The 20,577-nt window shown below is 35.4% G+C and overlaps 2 protein-coding genes across 2 annotated transcripts in view; one reads left to right on the top strand and one right to left on the bottom strand.

Moving 5' to 3' along the window:
* The window catches only part of LOC120631176 (monocarboxylate transporter 4-like), a 97,016-nt gene that overhangs the window by 20,901 nt on the left and 55,538 nt on the right, over positions 1–20,577 (bottom strand). The window lies entirely within an intron of this gene.
* On the top strand, positions 2,147–3,037 carry LOC120631259. The gene has a single exon (XM_039900744.1). The coding sequence runs from the start codon at positions 2,147–2,149 to the stop codon at positions 3,035–3,037; it is 891 nt and encodes a 296-aa protein (XP_039756678.1).

The following is a 20,577-nucleotide window of genomic DNA, read 5'->3' as shown; positions in this document are numbered from 1 at the left end:
GATTTTGTGAAATATACAAAAATAGCTACTAAGGGCATATGAACGAACGGGTAGTAGCGTATTCTGTGCTACTACATACCACACTGCGATCGCGAATTCGTCTGCTCAACGTGGTGATTATTGGCAAACCCTCCCCTCGGAAGGGGAAGAAGGTTGGTTGGTCTAAGAAGAAGCCCACAACAAACTTAACCGGGTGTTTTTTTTTGTTATCACCATCTCACAAAGTCATTTTAAATTATTAGAAGAGCAACCTGGTTAGAGCAATAATTTACACCCAAGCTTTTTTATCGATTACGTAGTCCTTTATACTATAATAGGACTTTTCTATAAGCTTACGTTTAATACAAACTTTGAACTTTTTAAGAGATATCTCCAAGATGTCAATTGGTATTTTATTGTAGATTTGTATGCAATTTCCTTTAAACGAATTATGAATTTTATGTAACCTAGTATATTGCACTGTACGTGTAAGTAAGAATAAACTCTTACTTCTAATGTTTAAATTATTGCAGTCACATTTTTTCTTAAATTTAGAAATGTTTTTATGAACGTACATTATATTTTCAAATAAGTACTGACTATACACTGTCATTATTTTAAAATCTTTAAATTTATCTCTCAATGACTCTCTCGGACCCATTTTGGTCATCAAACGAACAGTCCTCTTCTGCAGCACGAAAATAGTGCTAATATCAGCAGCATTACCCCAAAGTAAAACTCCATATGACATAATGCTGTGAAAGTAACTAAAATATACCAGTCTAGCAATTTCTACGTCAGTCATATGGCGCATCTTCTTTACCGCATGGGCAGCAGAACCAAGCCGGTTCGATAAATTATTTACATTAGGGCCCCATTGAAGTTTAGAATCTAACGTTATTCCTAGAAAAACTGTCGTATCCTCCAGTTTCAGTTCCTCATTATTAAGTAGTACAGTGGTTTTCACGTGTCTAACATTAGGTAAAGTGAATTTTATACACTTGGTTTTTTTTCCGTTAAGAACCAAATTATTAGCTTCAAACCACTGTACCACTTTAGCGAGAGAGTTGTTTACGTAGTCAAAAGCTAGTTCACGTCAATTTATTTTAAAAGTCAGTGATGTATCATCGGCAAACAGAACTATCCCGTGTTTGTCCTTGGCAAGGTAAGGAAGGTCATTAAAGTAAATAAGGAACAGAAATGGTCCTAATATAGACCCCTGTGGGACACCTATTTTCACAACTGATCCATTAGACCGTTTTCCATTCACGGCGACTTTCTGAATTCTATCGCGTAGATAGTTACTCATTAAGTCTAGAGCTACACCCTGAATTCCATAGTGGTGTAGTTTCCTAACTAACGTTTCGTGTTGAACACAATCAATCACCTTAGATAAGTCACAGAACACACCAAGTGCATCACGTGACCAGGCTTCAAATATGCATAATTTTGTATTAGCTCAACACCTGCGTCGATTGTTGAGCGACCCCGTGTGAAACCAAATTGCTTAATATGAAGTAAATTATACTTATGAAAATGGTAAAGTAATTGATTTAAAATGAGTTTTTCAAAGATTTTACTGAAAGTGGGTAGTACGGATACTGGTCCAAAGTTAGTGGGGTCAGAAGTACTACCCGATTTAAACAATGGAACTATTTTACTAATTATTAAATATTAAGGCTAAATCGGGTGCAACAATATCAATTAATGATTTGACAACGTTTACGGAAATGCCCCACAGATCATTTGTTTTTTTATTAAATCCCTTCCCTCCGGACTCCTGTGCCAAGCAGACGTGTTTTATTAACTTTCTAATTCGTAATAAGTTCATTAAATTTTAAACATTTAATTTTAAACCAACCATTTATATAGAATAATTAGTGCTAAAAATTAGGACAGCATAAGTGTATGGAAGATATTATTCGCAGTGGTACACTATAATCACCAACAAACAAGACAACCGTTACGGTATGTACTACTACAGACTGTAATTACTGCATCTATGAGTGAGCTCAACTTAAACTGGACGGCAAGCTGGATTGTATGAAACTATCGATCTCTCGACCACTTCGCTGAGCTCTCAACATTGCCGGCCCGCCAATTGATCGCGCTTACACTTACACATTTATGAGCGCCTGGTACTACGCACTGCGTTTACGTATTCACTATGCCGCTAAATCGAACACCACCGCCTCATGCGCCATCTTCGGAAGCAAACTTGAGCGTCGAACAGAATTTAAGTGCGGACTATGCTTGTGAGCACGAGGCCTCTGTTTGTAGTACCCCTAAATTAACTTTTCGCAACGCAAAAAGGAGGCGCTCAGCGTCTGACGGCGGTATTACACATTTTATGTCAGAAATGAGACAATTGTTCCAAGAATTAAAAGCCCAGCAATCCGAAACAATCAATAAATTGTGCTCTGCAGTCGAGGATCTTCGTTCTTCGGTCAGCCTTTTGGCGGAAAAATATGACTCACTTGCTTCCAAATACGACAAGCTGGAATCAGGTCGTAAAGATGACCAAAAATGTATAAAATTATTGGAGGAGGCATTAGAAAAATCGGAGCACAGTTACAGGTCCGCTTGTCTGGAGATAAGGAATGTTCCCGTAAAAAACGCCGAAACCAAAGAGCATCTTGTAAACACGGTTATTAACACCGGCAAAGCACTTAATTTAGAAATACAACCATATGAAATTAAAGACGTCTTTCGTATCAAGACCAAGATCCCGGAAAATAAAACTATTATAGTCGATTTAAACAGTGTGATTTTAAAGGAAAAAAATATGTTTGCCGTCCGAAAATTTAACAAGGGTCAAAATAGACTATCCACTGAACATTTGAAAATCACGGGACCCGCTAAGCCTGTTTTCATATCTGAAAATCTGACATCAAAAATGAAGAGAGTTTTCTTTTTAGCCAGAGACTATGCGAAAACAAATGACTTTAGGTTTTGTTGGGTGTCGCACGGCAAGATTTATTTGCGCAAGAGGGAGGGTGGTGCTCTGTTTCGAATCTCAAGCGAATCTGACCTAACAAAATTACAAAAACAAAAGTGACTAGATTGCGAAACATCCACAACAAAATACTGCGAGATCGCTGCGTTCGAAGTAGATTACCATTTTTCTGCTTGGTTACATGAGCTGTTCTCTAGTATACTAGCAATTTTCGCGTACAGGATAAGTTTTGTTATGTACCTATGTATCATCACATACTTCGCACACTTATACTATTATACACTCTTACTTACATTTACGCACACTCACAAGTTTTTCTCTCTTTCAACTCCCAATGTTTTCAACGTATACCTTTCTTTCTCAGTTAGGGTTCTATCGTACCTTCCATTTATGGTTAGCTTTAGTGCAGTTCCTCTGTTTATTTCTAAAACGCAATTTAATGGATGACATAACCAATATAGTAAGTGATATTGATCAATCGTCGTCGCCAAAATCTGTAGTTTGCCCCCCTGAAGACACAATACTTCACGTAGATAACATAAATTATCTATTCAAAGTTATGCATGTTAATATACGAAGTATAAACTGCAATTTTAATAACCTATTAGTTTTACTTCACAGAATAAAGCATCGTATTGATATTATCGTTTTATCAGAATGCTGGCTTACTAAATCCCCATTTCTTCCACCATTGGATGGTTTTAAACCTCATGCATCACAATTTAATAGTCAAAACGATGGAGTTGTTGTATACATTAGATCAGAGATTCCATATAAGGTGGAATCCGCCGATATTATTGACGCTAATAATCTTGTTATAAAATTCTCCAACTCGCTAGCAGTGGTATCAATCTATCGTTCTCCATCTTACAAAAATTTGCAACCATTTATCAACAGTCTTGACCAAGCCTTACAGCTATTTAATTCCTATAGAAATCTAATAATCGTTGGGGATTTAAATATTAACATCATACCCGACAATTGCGATTCCCACTCAGAAGACTACCTTAACATGCTCGCTGCACACGGTATGCTTCCCGCACACCATATTCCCACTAGACTTAACAATTGCCTGGACCATATCATTTACAGATCTCCCTATCAAGTCACCACTTTGGTGTTAGATTCTTTAATTACAGACCACTCTCCTATCCTTTTTTATTGTGAAACGAAAGTTAGAGCACAAATGTCTAATCAGACATCCCTAAAATTAGATATCCGAGGCATTGTCGGGTGTTTGGAACAAGAAGATTTCTCTCCCATTTTAACTTCTTCTGACCCCAATATTGCGGCCAGTACCCTGATAAAAACAATTTCAGAGGCAATAAAAAACAACAGTCAAATTCTTAACATCCCTAATAAAAAATGAATAATTAAACCCTGGATTACTCCTGGTCTTCTGAGATGCATACGTCATAGAGATAATTTATATAGAAAATCCAAAAAACAACACGATAATTTAATTCTCAAAGCTGTCCTCATTCGTTACCGCAATTATTGCAATAACCTTCTTAAAAAATTAAAACGCGAATATGAACAGGGTGAGTTTCAGAAGGTCAGAAATGATCCAGGAAAAACCTGGAACCTAATCAAAAAGGTGGCTAACCTCAAACAAAAAGAATCAAGCCCTTCGGAGTTGTTAAGATTATGTAGTGATCCACATGATTCTGTTGCTACCGTGAACAACTTTTTCTCCAGTGTGGGTAAAAGTCTTGCAGAAAATATTACTCCACTACCTCAGGGTCCGACTACAGGGCCCCAAGTCTGCTATTTTACAAGATTTGTCATTATGACACCATTCCATTGCAATCCAATTATCATTGTGCCCAAAGTCGGTAGTCTACTAAATTCACAATGGTCTTACAATTGGATTGTAATTGGATGATAATTGCATTGTGGTAGAAAGAGAATCAGTGTTGCCATTTGGTCAAACTGTGTTTGAGAAGTAAAATTAAAAAAACTACCATTAATTAATAATGTCCAATTAAGCGAATTTTTGATTAGAAATATTTTTAAATGTTATTGATTTGTGTTCTAAAGACGAACTTTGTATCACATTTGGTAAAACAATCGAAGGAACCCAAAAAACAAATATTTTGTGTGCCAAATTTTGTCAAAAATAATTATATTTAATCTGTAACTGTCGAATTGACATTAAATTTCATTGACGTTATTTTGTGCTAGTGAAAATATATAAATTATAATCAAAACAAACAAAATGCTCCTCATCGAGCAAACTTCGTCGCTGCTTTTGGAGAGTTAGACAGATCAGCCTGGACACTGCAGCTGTACCAATAACGGACGTTGCCAGGCGAAGCGACATTGGGTTGCGTACCTACGCTCAAATTTTATAAATAAATTCCCACTGAAGAGCGAAAGTAAGTAATGCAATCTTGTACTGTTTAAGCATGATATGAAGTCTAAGTAGGTATCAAATTGGTGTGTTTCCAACAGTATCTCTGGTAATTTAATTAAAAAAAACACAAATATGGGGAGTAATAAAAAATTTAATAAAATTCTTAAATTCTTTATTCATGTACGCTTATCACAGGTGCTAATGAACTTGTACTTATCATGGTGGTGCTAACTACATTTTTTAACTTAAAACTAAAGCTAGGAGGTTTTCATTCCATTCTATTTTCTTTTAAATTTTTTATCTTTTATTAACTTGTGGACCCATTTAAGGTATTGCACAAATTGTGACCAGCATCCCTGTAACAGAGTAAAAAATTGTTGTAGAATAATTAAAAACAATAGATTAATAGGACAAAACACTATGTTTAACCCTTGGAACACATATACTCATAATATATGCCTTTGTCCACAGTCTTTTGACAAGAGCCTGCTACAGTGCCCAACCTTCAAGCAGACCCTGGTTTACTCGTTGAAGTCTCTGTGAACCAAGTCCTTATGTGATAGAGCTTTCCAACTCTGCTCTAATCGTGAACAAAGTGATTTGCTGTTATCAGTTGAAGAATTCTGTCCTCTATCTATAAGGAACTTCATCAGATAAAATAAATAATTCTTGGAATGAATATAAAAAGGGTAACAATTAAAGGTTTGGATTTCAAAATGAAATTATATCCTCCTGCTTTTATTGGAAGCCAGCTGAAGAGTCTTCATTTTTTACATGTATTCATTTGTAAACTAAATTACTGTAAATAAAAATCATTGTTCAGTGTCTTATCTTTATTAACTTGTATTATTTGTCTCCTCATAGATTTATAAAAATAATTTTAATAACACACAAAAGTTAAATGCCTCTTGCAGAAGAATTGCTTTAATTGTGTTGTGGCTTTTATATTGTGCCAAACACAACATGCATTTGCAATCTTGCCAGCAGTGCAATTGTTTAGAGCAAGTATGCATTATAATGCATACTTGCTCTAAACAATTACCAGAAAAAGATATTTGGTAATAAAACACTTGACCATCAAACTATGTACATGAATTACTACAGTTTTCAATCTAGGAGACCCTAACATGCTATGCTAAAGCATTTTATTTACTTTACCTGAAACATTCTTCCAATATACTTTTACAGCGCTCTACTGTATTGCATACAGTCACAAGTTTCATGCATAGAGTAGTGTGGTGTATCTCCCCTCTATAGTATTTAAGTTGTGGTCATCATAGTTTTCCACAGAGGAAAAACTCACCTGAAAATCCAACCAATATTAACCTTGACGATTAAAAATCTATATTGGAATTAATTAAAAAAACCTAAAATAAGTAATACCTAAAAAAAACCTCATGCCCCATTATCATTTAATGGAGTTAAGTGTTGGCTGAGCGGGTGACTCTGCCACACATTGGAGTTAAGAGCAGAGCCTGGGTTGCAGGCACAATATATTTAAATCTGCGTCACAGATTGTTAAATAAATTGAAGATTATTGGCTAGATATATCACATAATATAAAATATGAGTTCAATATTAAAGTTACTATTATAACAGTTAGGGAATGGAATACCTTAGTGTTATAATATTGCCTTTCATGAACATTTGGCCTTATTATTGCCACATGTGTCCCATCTATAATATCTGAAGTAATTTTTTTCATAGAAGCTGAAAAAGCATTCTTCTTGGTAAAGTACTCAGCATATAACTGGTAAAATATAATTTCTTCCTTCATCCATCACTCCACTTCAGCATCCTTTTCAAAATAAATAAAGCAACGAAAATTAAAGTTGTTTTCTTACCGTGGTTTGGGAATGCCTAAGTGGAGCGAGCTCCCACACTTGACTCATTACAGTCTGCTTCCCAAGCAACTCCTTTTTTTATAAATTCCGCATCGGGAATATCCTAAAGTAGTCTACATTGTTTCTTAGCAAGCTGCGGGCTCGACGGCGCCTGCTACGCTTAATCAAATGGTATTGAAGAACATCAATAGTCTTAGCCAACTTAAAAATGTTCCATCTTAATCTGAATATTATGATCTCACACTTCACAATTTAATTGTAATCAACAATAATATTGCTAAAAGGCAATGACTGCAGAATTGCGTCTCAATGGTCTCACAATGATCAATAGAACTGTCAAAATATTAGCAGACTACCAATTCGTGCGATCATTGAATTGTCATTGTGCTAGCAAATGTTCATTGAAGTGTCAGTGGTTTTCCATCGGAAAATCATAATGACACCATAATGACACCATTGTGTTAGCAGACTACCAAATATGCCAAAATTGACAATTATGAAGTCACTGATCGATCACTGACACACAATTGTAATAGCAGACTTGGGGCCCAGATATTTCTCCTCCCAGCCGTGGTGGGATTAATGCAATGGCTTTACCTGAAGTAGAATTCGGGGAAATAGAAGACGCAATTCGCAAGCTTAAAAATAAATGTGCCAAGGGTTGGGATGGCATTCCTGCTTCTATCATAAAAGCTAGTGCGCATGTTCTTATCCCTATCCTACATTATCTTTTTAATCTTTGCATAAATCTTGGTATTTTCCCCCGTGTTTTTAAGAAAGCTGTGCACCCTATCTATAAAAGTGGAGACAAATGTAGTGTATCAAACTATAGGCCTATTTCTGTTCTTAATACCTTGTCCAAAATCTTTGAGAAGATACTTAATAAGAGGCTCCTTAGTTACATAAATCAAAATAATTTATTATCAGAAAATCTATTTGGATTCCGAAATGGCAAATCAACCGAGGATGCAGTTTTAAGGGTATCGGAAAACATTATTAAGAACATTGATAATAAGTTAAAGTCCATTGCCATTTTCTTAGATATCTCAAAAGCCTTTGACACTGTCTCTGTCCCCAAATTGCTAACTAAGCTTGAACAAATTGGTGTTAGAGGTTTCGCTCTTAATATATTTAAAAGCTATTTGACTGAACGTACTCAGTATGTTCAGATCGGTAACTTTCAGAGTGATGAGACTTCCATTAATTATGGTGTTCCTCAGGGTAGTGTACTCGGACCTACCCTTTTCCTTATTTATATAAACGAGCTGTGTATGCTTCCACTTCCAAATTGTAAAATAATTACTTATGCAGATGATACAGTACTTCTCATTCACGGTAAAAACTGGAAAGAAGTCCAATATTTCTCCGAATCTTCATTAAAATCGATCTTGAGATGGCTTCAGCTGAATCTACTTAATTTAAATGTATCTAAAACCAAATTCGTTTCATTTGCTTCTTCTTCACCATCCCAAGCACCGCCCACCTTCACCATTCGAGCCCACTCCTGTTTTAATGATAATTATATTTTTTGCAAGTGTGAACCAATTGAACGCTGTATGAGCACCAAGTACTTAGGTGTAACAATTGATGGTTCTATGACCTGGAAGCAACATATTGACTCTATTGTTCCTCGGCTCAGGAAACTTATCTTTGTGTTTCGGCGACTGAGGAATGTGGTTGATTTCAACTGCTTAAAAACAATTTACGACTCTCTAGCAAAATCGATCCTTACATACTGCATTACCTGTTGGGGCGGTTCTGGGATATCTGTAATGCTGAGACTGGAAAGAGCTCAAAGGTTGGTACTTAAGGTTATGTGCATTACACCTTTATATTTTCCTACCACTGAGCTGTACTCAATCACTGGAGTGTTGACGGTAAGGCAGCTATTTGTCCTATCTGCGATTCTTCGTAAACATGCCGAGATGCGCTATGACCCTAACTTAGCAAACACGAAGCGTAGATCATATATGGTATGTAGGATGGAGGCAACCCGCACTGCAGTCGCAAGACGCCATTACCCATTTTTGAGTTGCTTACTGTACAACAGACTAAACAAAGAAATTAATATCTACCCTTTACCAAGACACTCATGTAAGTTAAAATGTTCAAAGTGGCTTCAATCACTATCTTATGAAGAGACGGAAAAACTTTTAATTATTTTGAAATAGGTTCAATTGATTAGATTCTCTCACACACACGCACGCTCGCACACACGCGCACACACACACACACACACACACACACACACACACACACACACACACACACACACACCACAAAATACATACACTCTTACACACACACTCGAAATCAAGTTTAACATGTTGCATGTATCCCTTTTTTTGTATCTTATTTTATTTTAATTAATATTTTTGAATGTATTTAGATTTTTTGATAAATATCAAGTGAACAGTGGTAAATTTTAAGTTTTGGAGGTGGGCGTGATCACTGTTACGCAGTTTCATACTTTTACAGTGATCATCGTTTCATTCATTAGTGGTTAGGATATGTTATTGTTCACAAAATAAAATAAAATAAATAAATAAATTAATTAATTAATAGTTTAAAGGCTTTAATAACGTCAGAGCCACTAACATGCCTGAATTTATAAGAATGGTTACACTCAGGCACATTTTCCTTTATTAGAGAGAGAGCCATATCTGGTGAAGAGTTCAATGATTCTGTTGTGGAGAAGGGAATGTTGGTAAAGAAGGTTTCAAAAGCAGTAGCCACCTCGAAATCTGTTGTTAAGGCTTTATTATCTACATTAAGTTTCTAGTTATTATTTCGTGGTGTTACTGTTCTCGTCTCCTCATTTATTATGTTCCAAGTAGTTTTAATTGCATTGCTGCTATTTTTACTTTTATTTTGGATGTATGTTTTTATTTATTTTCTTTTCCAAGTGGCAAGCGCGTTTAAAATTCTTGGAAAACAATTTAACATAATCCCTAAACTCATCACCAGTGTTATATTGACGTTCAGCATACAATTCGTACAGCTTTTGCCTATTTTTATAAAGTTCAACTGTCGCCCACTCACTAAAAACTAATGTATCAGTAGTATTATATGTTGATGTGTACATATATGAAAAGAGGGGTTTTAAATGCTAATAGCAATATTTTTAATGATTTGCCTTAGAATCACAAGAAGAGATGTTTTATGCAGAGATTAAAAAAAAACTTTTAAGAAGTAGGCGAGGTTTACTACAAGAGTAGGTAGTAGGTAGGTAGGTAGATATGAACATGGCCTATACCTATCATTAATAATAGTTAATCGTTGATAGATATGCGTATAACTTTATGTTTTATTTATTATTAGTCCATTTAAATAATTTAAATAAATACTGCGTTAAATTTGATTTTAAATTGTACTTTTTGTTGTGTTGATACTTTATGTTTGTCTTTACAGTAGTACCTATAAATAGATAAATAAAAAATTACGACAATACACACATCGCCATCTAACCCCAAAGTAAGCTTATTTTATGTTATGGATGCTAAGATAATTAATGATTAGTTTATGAATAATATGCATCAATACTTATAATATACAAATAAAAACCCCGACACAGAAAAACATTAATGTTCATGACACAAACATTTTCCAACTGTAGGAATCGAACCAACGGTTTGGACTCTGAACACAGGGTCACTGCCTGCTGAGCCAATCGGCAGTCAAAATAAAAAAAAACTAAATAAAGAGAGCTAAACAATATTTTTTGTTTCAATTTTACGCGGAAGAAGTTGCGATTATCTTTAAGTATCCGTCCGGCGTGGCGTTTTCTTATTTGCCTTTGCTATTGTGTAATAACAAAAAACAAATTTGCTAAATATATTTTATTTCAAAATATTTTCCTAATAAATAAAGCTGAGCGATAATATAATTCCGTAGCGTATTGAAAATTTTCATTTCTAAAGATGGAAAATTGTGCGTTTGATTTTCTTTTGCTTTTGTTGAAACTTTTGTTATATTTATGTTGTGGAGTATTTTTTTAAAGGTGTTGGAAGATAGAGCTCTATAATAAACAGGAAATAGCAGGATAAATAATCATTTTTTATCAAAAAAAAAATTGAGTTTTGTGAATCCTTTGTATATTGGATAGAAGCAGGCGTTATCTTGCGGAAAACCATGATATTTTATGAAAATTAAGCTTAATTTGTTATACTCCGCGAAAAGCAGGAGAATCTGAATGGTGTAATTTATAATTTCGTCAATACTTATACTGCACACCAAACAGATCTTCGACAATGTATCTACACACGTTTCGCTCCGAAACCGGAGCCACCTCAGGAGATGTTGACTTTACAATGAATAATTGTTAAGTGACTTAACAATTATTCAAATGGGAGTATAGCAAATTAAGCTTAATTTTCATAATCTCTTGTGTGTTTATAAGTATTTTGTCCCTCCCCTTCTGCGGGTGTTGTATGAGGCGACTGGGGAATATATAGTACGAAGAGCGGGCAGCAGCGTCCTCTGTGCTACTACAACTGTCTACTGCGACCACCAATCCGTCTGGCCACCGTGGTGATTATGGGCAAGCCATATTCTCGGAAGAGGCCTTTAGTCCAGCAATGGACTGTAATAGCATTGGAAAATTTTGTATGCCTATAAAACTTTCAATAAGTACAATTAACTAACAACTACTAAAATTTAGGAGAAGTTAACCCCCGTATATAACACGTATATTTATACTTGTGCGCCAATACTAGAAGAGTAGATAAAGCTGTGGGAGAAGATAAAATTTTGCCCTTTTCTGGGAGAGAAAAATGTCTCATGCCATGCTTAACCTTTGGGCTACATAAGGACCAGCTCTTAGGTCGCCACGCCATTAATCAGCTTTTTTGGAAAATATGTTATCTATTGATCTAGAGTCTAATAAGCACATGCCGTGTTCGCTATTTATTTATTAAACGTAGTGCAAGGGTTGTTAGTTTAAATCAGATACGTTGTCCCATAAAATTTACGGAATCCTTGCTCCGAGTCCTATTTAACCTATTTAATTTAAATTCCGTACAGCCAAATTAATTTCTGTAATGGCTCACTCTGCATTATAAATCGGCGTAGAGATGTAATGCGTAAATGGGTATCGTGTAACACGGGTCGAGGGGTGATAAAATTAATTATTTCTGAGGGGAAAAGTCGCTGTAATGTCTACTTGAACTACCTACTCTATATGCGGTGGACTGTTTTCAAGTTTTACCGAACAAAGCGAGGTTGTCTAGTTGTATTCGGTGGATTTGCATATTCACCCAGCTGTTTTTGCCATCTTCAATCACGAATATTATTACAAATTCCTAAATGATAATTTGAATTCCTATTTAATGGCGTATTAGCATTAAAATATTATGAGATTTAAAAAAAAAAGATGAATTTCGAGGTTCTGTCATTTTGTGAATTTATCATCAGAAAACAGAAACTTCAGACCTCTAAAAGAAGGGAAACTGAAACTGAAATCATGTTATGTCATTTTTTATCTACACGTGTTTTCAAACAGGCACAGTAAAAAAGCGAACCCTTAGTTCGAGGCCTTTGAAATGATTTAAATGCCAACTTCGTCTAGACAGCTTCACAACAGTGTAGATCCCTTACTACTGAGGTCATTCCGTACTTAGTAGGGTCTTTCCTCACTGACCGCACGATTGCTCTGTCTAGACTGCTTCGTCGGTTCTCTGTATGACGTTCCAAATATTTTACCACGCACCATGGTTACCCAAATATGTATGGCACTGCACTTTCTAAAGTAATATATATGTTTACTGAAATATAGGTGATCTGTTTTTGAACTTACTTTTACGCACGCCGGGTTCTCATTACTATATGACACAAGGATGACACATCGATAGCGTGAGACAAAGTACCAGTGACGCCATCTATCGCAATCTAAATTATAGTAATTGAATTTTAATATTCTAGACATTCTAAACTCAAATTCAAACTATTTTAAACATCCTCCACCGCCAAGGACATTACCGTCCATGGCTGTGACACAGTTGTATTGTAACAAAATATTTTCGAAACAAATCGCATTTATAAAAAAGTTAGTGTTTTAAAAATTTTATAACTTATTCACAAACAAAATTGGCACCAAAAATACCACTCATGTTTTGTAATAAGTGTCTTTCGGAGACAAATTCAGAGATGGGCAGAGAGAGAGAGCTATCATTTCTATATTATAATTATTATGTGCTATCCTGGAAGAACATAGAATGGTTATTTAAGATTCCGTGTGAGTTACGCCCAGCTGCCTTCAAGTAAAACTCCGTAAGGAATTATTATTATTTCTCACGGGTAAAGCAAATTGGCTGGCCAGCGCTAAAAATACTCAATAGAGAATAAAATAAATGGATTCGCTACTAGAATAAAAGATAAATATACCAGAAGATATAACTACCAACATTACTAAACTTCAGCCTATATATTAAAAGGTCTTTTATTTATTCTTTATACCTTCCCTGAACCGCGTGAATATGTGCATAATCTTCAGCCGATTAAGAGACAGGGTTCCAGAGCAATGGCCTATCGCAATGCTCCAACGCAGGGTGGTAGGCTTTAACAATATTATCACATGCTTTGTAGTGATAATAACTGGGAATTATATCTTTATGATCTCTCACGAAGCACGGCGCAATTTCCTAACATCGGGGTTTCAAACTTAATCAGAATGTCTTAACAGAGAAACAGATCCGTGGTCAAATGCTGCTCTAATCACTTGATCAACGAGCCAGTAAAGAGCTTTTAAGTTTAAAAGCTTTACGTAACACTATTTTTTTAGTAGGAACTTACTGTATCAAAAACGTGAATAAGTGGTTCGGGCTTCATCCTCTCTTTAGGAATTCCAATCCCGGGCTCGCATATCTAGATTTTGGTTTATGTGTGTTTCTTTTATTTAATTGCATGCATGAGAGTTTTTCATTGCGTTCGGTCAACCCAACCCACAAAGCCAGTGTGGTGTACTACGTCTTACACCCTTCTCATTCTGACTGGAGACCCGTGTCCTACAGTTGGCCGGTAATGTGTTTAAAAAGGATGGTAAAGATGATTAATTTGAACTTGTCATTCTTTTGATCTAATATATCTGTGTACTCAAACAGCTTCACAGCTTCTCGTTTTACGCCAACCGAGATCCAATATTTGAATTATAAATAAAGTAAACTCATTTATTATGAAGGAAAAGAAAATGTAGAAACCCTTCCCGTTGATGAGGGTAGTCTGTTTTATTCAGTTTAAAAAATAAGATTTCTCTGCGGGGTTCTAATTCAGTAGCAGATACAGATTAGTGTTTGTTCTGAATTATTCATGTAAATATACCTACCCTATTCAAATGTACAGTAATTTATTTAAAGAAGGAAAGCAAGTATACTTTATTGTACACCCATATATACAAAAAAATATTATCAACAGTATTACATCAAATAAAAATGTTACTCTCAAAATAAATAATTTATTATTATTAACTAGATGTTGCCCGCATTCTTCCTACGTGTTTATTACGGTTTTTCGATAATCTGGAACTTAAAGTATATAGGCGTATGGTACTCTTCCTCCTTTCGAATAACTTTGTGCCTAAAATCAAGTGTATTGGTTGCCACGTTACGTCGTAAAAGTAGGACAAACAAATACACTTTCACATTTGTAATATTAGTAAGGATAACTAAGGAAAGTGAGGACCATAACATACAAAGAAAAAAGCGTTGCGACGAAAAGTACAAATTATTTATTTTTAAATAAAAAAAAAAAATATAGTGCGGGTGGCATCGAACCCGCATCTCTCTATTAATCGCGAGTCGCGACCAGAGAGCTTTGTTATATATTTCTTTATTTATAAAGAAAATCAGTGATAAATTCAAAAATTGTTTTCAATGTTTGGAAAAGAATGGCGAACTTTATAAGCTAGTAAATAGGTTTTTTTATATTTTTCTTTTCAATTCACGTTATCTACTCGGAAAATGAAATAACTGACTTAAATAAACAAATTATAGAGTCACAGAAAAGCCGCATAATACGAGTATTTAACGTGTGTTCATATAACGCAACGGTAGAGTAAATTGAATCTGGTAACTGAATCTCATAAAAGTAAGTATACTATGAAATACGTACTCGTCTTAAGTTACCGCCTAATATTTTTGCATGATACAAAGGTGTTATCTGTTATCGCATCATATGAGACTTCATAAAGTATTTTTTGGATAAAAAACTTTGACATATCACGTTGATTTCTTAGCTTGATTGTCGGCGTGCCATACAATCATGGGACGTGCATAAAAATCGCGACTGTGAGAGACGCTGTACGGCGGTGATATCTTGTGCTGATCTGTTGTTGTGGTCTAGTGAAAATTTATTCCAATTGGTTTAGTATCTATTCCAATAAACGTATATGATATATGAGTTATGAGTATACGTTTAATTTCACTCTCTCAGTATTTTTAGAAATTATAACATGTTATTTTGCTAATAGAAGGAATTTTCATAAAAGGTCACGTCGGACTGCCACTCATGTAGCTGTTTCAGGGATCGCTGAACATTGGAACCAATATTGGGACCTAAATATAATCTACGTGAAGGTAACTAGAAGGTTTTGTTGGTCCAACAACTTATACGCATCGTTTATTCGATCCTCTTGATTTATCCCGCTTGATCGACTTACGGTATTAAATAATGAGAGTAGTAGAAATGCGTCAAAAAAAATCCTTTGCTAAAGCTTCGAACAACATCTTAAGAAGCTTTCGCTTGGTTGTTAGATCCAGGGTCGGATACAGAAGGCAGTAGTCCTTGAAACGGCGCGTATTGTGAGGAGGTTCCTCACTCTGGAGCCCTGACCGCCGGTTGCTTGGGCATTAAAAAGCCCCGCAAGCGGAGGGTGGTTTTTTTTTCTCATAAACTTTTAATAGTTTTTTTTTTTTAATAATAATAATTTATTCACAAGAATGAAGATACATAGATTTTTATAATATTAAATAGATTCCAGTACATTCTACCAGTTGATGAATGAATATTTCAATGGTTGTGGCTTGGGCCGTGGCTAGTTACCACCCTACCAACAAAGACGTGCCGCTAATCGATTTAGTGTTCCGCAGGGTGATTACGTATCTCGCGACAGCAATTTACACCTGATTGCAAGATTTACACCTGTCGCAACCCTGTCGCGAGATACGTAATCACCCTGCCGGTGTCATGTCGCGTAGATACCGAGTAGGGGTATGACTACCATGCTCCCTAACAGGTTAGCCCGCTCCCATCTTAGACTGCATCACTTAACGTCAGGTGAGATTTCAGTCAAGGGCTAACTTGTAGAGGAATAAAAAAAACACTACAGGGCATGCATTCAGACGTATGTTAGTCATTAGTTGGACTCTCAAAGTATCCAATGAGGAAGTTCTGCGACGCGTCAACCAACAGCGTGAACTTTTGCACACCATCAAGATCAGAAAAGTTGCATATCTGGGGCCCGTGCTAAGGCACGAGAGATATGTGCTCCTTCAACTTATTATGATGGGAAAAGTTGCAGTAAGAAGAGGCGTTGGTCGCAGAAAAAAGTCCTGGCTTCGTAACATCAGAGAGTGGGCTGGAATCGCGAGTGCAGCAGAATTATTTCGCTGTGCGAAAGATAGACAAGAATTTACGAAACTGACTGCCAACCTTCGCTAGTCGGAAAGGCACCGCAAGAAGAAGAGAAGAAGACAGGGATTGCAAGGAGCACGTTCTGTAACATGCCGCCCTGTTTCCATAAGTAGACGTAGGTGTTAAGTCTCATGTACTTGTAATTACACCGTCAACTACGCCCTACAGAGCGGAATACAGTATTGCATTTAGTGGCGTGCACTGAGTTTCTTACCAGGGCATGCATAAAGCAGGAAAATGGCAAAAAATCCTCCTCCTATACGAGCTATAAACCTATTTTAGTAAAGTTGTAAACCTCTTTTTAGGAAATTAGGTATTCTACCACTGCCTTGTATGTATATAGGAGATATGTGTATATTTCTTAAAATATATCCAAATTATTTCAATAGAAATTGTGAATTTTATACGTATAAAGTCGTCAGATATCCCAACAAGCTCTGTACTGCAAAACGATGCAATAGTACATATATGAAACCTGCTTGCGGTATGGCTGTAAAAATATATAGTAAACTACCAACCGATTTCGAAAACATGAATCTTAATATGTTTAAGAATAAATTAAGTAAAATGTTTCTCGAAAAATGTTATTATGATGTAAAAGAATATTTATTATAAACGATATCATTTTAAATATAAATTATGGATCATTTATTTCAAATTGGTTATTCATTTATTTATTTACTGTCATTTTTGTTTTATCATGTGTTTGTAATGTTTATTTTACAAACGTTCTTGCAAATAAATGATTATTATTATTATAATTGTGCTTTTGCGCATGTATGAAGTGCACGGCACTGGTTGCAATAATGCTGCTTAGCGGCAGAAATTAGCTACAATAGTACCCCGGGCGAACTCTGTCACAAAAAGTTTTACTACTACTGAAAACTACCGTTAAGAGTTAAATAGCAGTAATTGCTGCATACTGTTTACAGCAAAACTCGCACCGCCTGTGCGTGGCGTGCCGATGGATTCTGAATGGAACGGACGTCCGTCGGAACGGTTATGTATTATGCACGCTAAAGTAGGACATCGTGAATGGAACTCTCATAAGTATATTAATTAGTTTACTTTTACATCTCCCAGGTGTAGAGTTTTAGAAAATGCTGATATAGGGTTTTATATTTAGATACTTACATAACAAAATTAATCGGGAACATATATAATTTTAAGAAAATGAAAAGGTAGACAATTATGAATATGAGAAATGGAGCAATAGCGCCAGCATTTTGAATTCCATGCCCATAGATGAACACTTAGACTTATTAGATATATTTATATATCTATAGGTATATTTATCAATACATGTATATGTATTACTTACCTCTCGGTATACAGCGATAAGGCCGCCAAATTGTCTATTTAAATTTTTTCCTGTATATTTTATGTGATGTGCAATAAAAAGTGTATCCATTCATTCCAAATACAAAAAATGATTTTTCTTTTTAAATATAAGGGGAAACCGCAGGTATAAAGAGATCACATTACAGAAGAAAAAAGAGCTAACAATGCATATTAGACTATTCTCAGCCATATTCTCTCGTATACGTTTTTTTTAAATATAATCAATGTTCAATCTGTGATATTGGCAATTTTGGAAGGTAACGTGATAGACATGGCAACACTTGAAACCTCAAGCGCCATTGAGGGACTCAAGACTGTCGGATATTACGTACCGCTTGCATAAGCATCAACTAAGAACTCCTCTAAAACGAGGTCGCAGTGCCACATTTCTTTCTAGTCATCTATTCTCTGAGCTTAATACCGGAGATTGAAAGCCGTAGTATAAAAAAGACATTTCTTCACATTTGTATATTATTCTGAAAGAACTTCAGTTTGCATACAATTGCTTAACTTAATTTAAATTTTAACACGATATTTCTTTTATATTTTTATATTTATATTATTTAGTTCTTTTTTATAGTTTAAAATTATATCTCGACTGAAACCAACTTTGAAACCTGAGGTATTGATAATATATGGTAATTTAAAAGGGTAATGGTACAAGAATAGTCTAGTCAAATAAGTATTTTTATGTACATAATACTATTTTACCATCAAAAGTCTTGATTGATAGGGAGCTACCGTTGGGAATAGAGATGGCTTTTTGGCTTATATTTCGTAACCTATTAAAAGAACGAAAAAATAATTAAATTAAAAAGACAGACTTTTAGAATGAATTGCCGACAGATATAAGACAGCCAGAGACAGTAAACATATTTAAAAATGTACTAAATCTTTATATAAATATATTTATAAACAAATATGTGTATACACTTAATTTTTATACACTATAGCAAGATGATGGCAATAACCATATTCGTTAATTTAAAACTAAAGCTACAAGGGTTCCAAACGCGCAAGTAGAGTGATGAATAGCTACATTACTGTTATCACAAAGAAACCGTGTAGCCACAAATCGCTACGCTTAAAAGGAAGGCAATATTTCTGTACAAAATGAATGGTACAAGATACCTGCACGCAAAGACATTTCGGTGTCGTTACCTACTGGGGCGTTAAAATTAATCTTATAACGCTACCATTTAGATTGGAAGTGTGCGAGAGTAACGTAGTCACGATGATACTAGAAATCTGCCACATGAGAACCTATTCGTAATACTGACTCAAATATATGATGTGTCATTTCCTTATTGAATGGGGTATAATAGGGGTTGATCTTATTACTTCCTATTTTGGAGTAGGGTTTTGATAAGCTAGTATGTATCGAACCGACTACTTGTACACAAGTTTTTGGCATTGTCATAGCATCACTCGACGTTTATTCCAAATCCATATATATAAAAATGAAATGCTGTTCGTTAGTCTCATTAAAACTCGAGAATGGCTGGACCTATTGGCTAATTTAGGTCTTGACATATTCGTGGAAGTCCAGGGAAGGTTTAAACGGTAAGAATAATATTTAAAATGACAGTAACATACTTAAATACGTTACGTTTGTCACCGGGTTCCTTACACAGTTGGACCGATTTTGATGAAATTGCGTGTGTATTTCTATAGATTCCTAGATGAATTGAAAATAAAAATGGACAGGACCCGGTAGGTGGCGCTGCTTTCCTGGGCAAGACGACTTCAGTCGGTTCCGCTAGTAGTAAATAAAAAATAACCGCTCAAAAACAGATATAACTTTCCAAACACAACGTTGAATCTCGATGCGTGTTCGATGATGTTACCTTACGTCCCATTCTCGAACAGGGCTACCGACGTGAATTATAGACTTCAATATCGGTCACATGACATATTGCCATTTCTCTTCCTAAAAGATGTTGGTGAAATACGGCTTTAAACATACATAACAGCATGTGATGTCTGTTTTAATAAAATGTTGACCTCACTGGCGCAGCGGTGATTGCTAGGGTTTCAAGTGGGAGGTCTCAGCCAAGGTTGGATACTAACCGAATCAAAGACGTGCTGCCAAGCACGTAAGTGTTCCGAGATGTCACCTCCTAACAGGTTAACCCGTTACCATCTTAGATTGCATTCACACAAATTAAAAGAAAAAAAAACAATTACGTTTAATGAGTTTGTGTTAATAATAATACGCATTTCCAATGAATGTTGATGATAAAAATCATGAAAGATGTTGAAAGTGGGTAGTAGGTACTTAGACAGCCCCAGCTAACAACTTGTGTCAACGTTGCTTCAACTGCGCAATAGAAGAGTTTGCTCTGTTGCATGTAAACCACACATACCTTTTCAAATCGATATAGAAATATACACTATTTACTTAAGTTACGGGGTGAATAAAGAGTAATTAATTTTAAATACCTACATATCAAAGAACTGAAAGGCTTGTCACGTTC

This window comes from Pararge aegeria, chromosome 17, assembly GCF_905163445.1.
Source record: "Pararge aegeria chromosome 17, ilParAegt1.1, whole genome shotgun sequence".
Classification (NCBI taxonomy): Eukaryota; Metazoa; Arthropoda; class Insecta; order Lepidoptera; family Nymphalidae; genus Pararge; species Pararge aegeria.
This window is presented reverse-complemented; position numbering and strand designations above follow the sequence as displayed.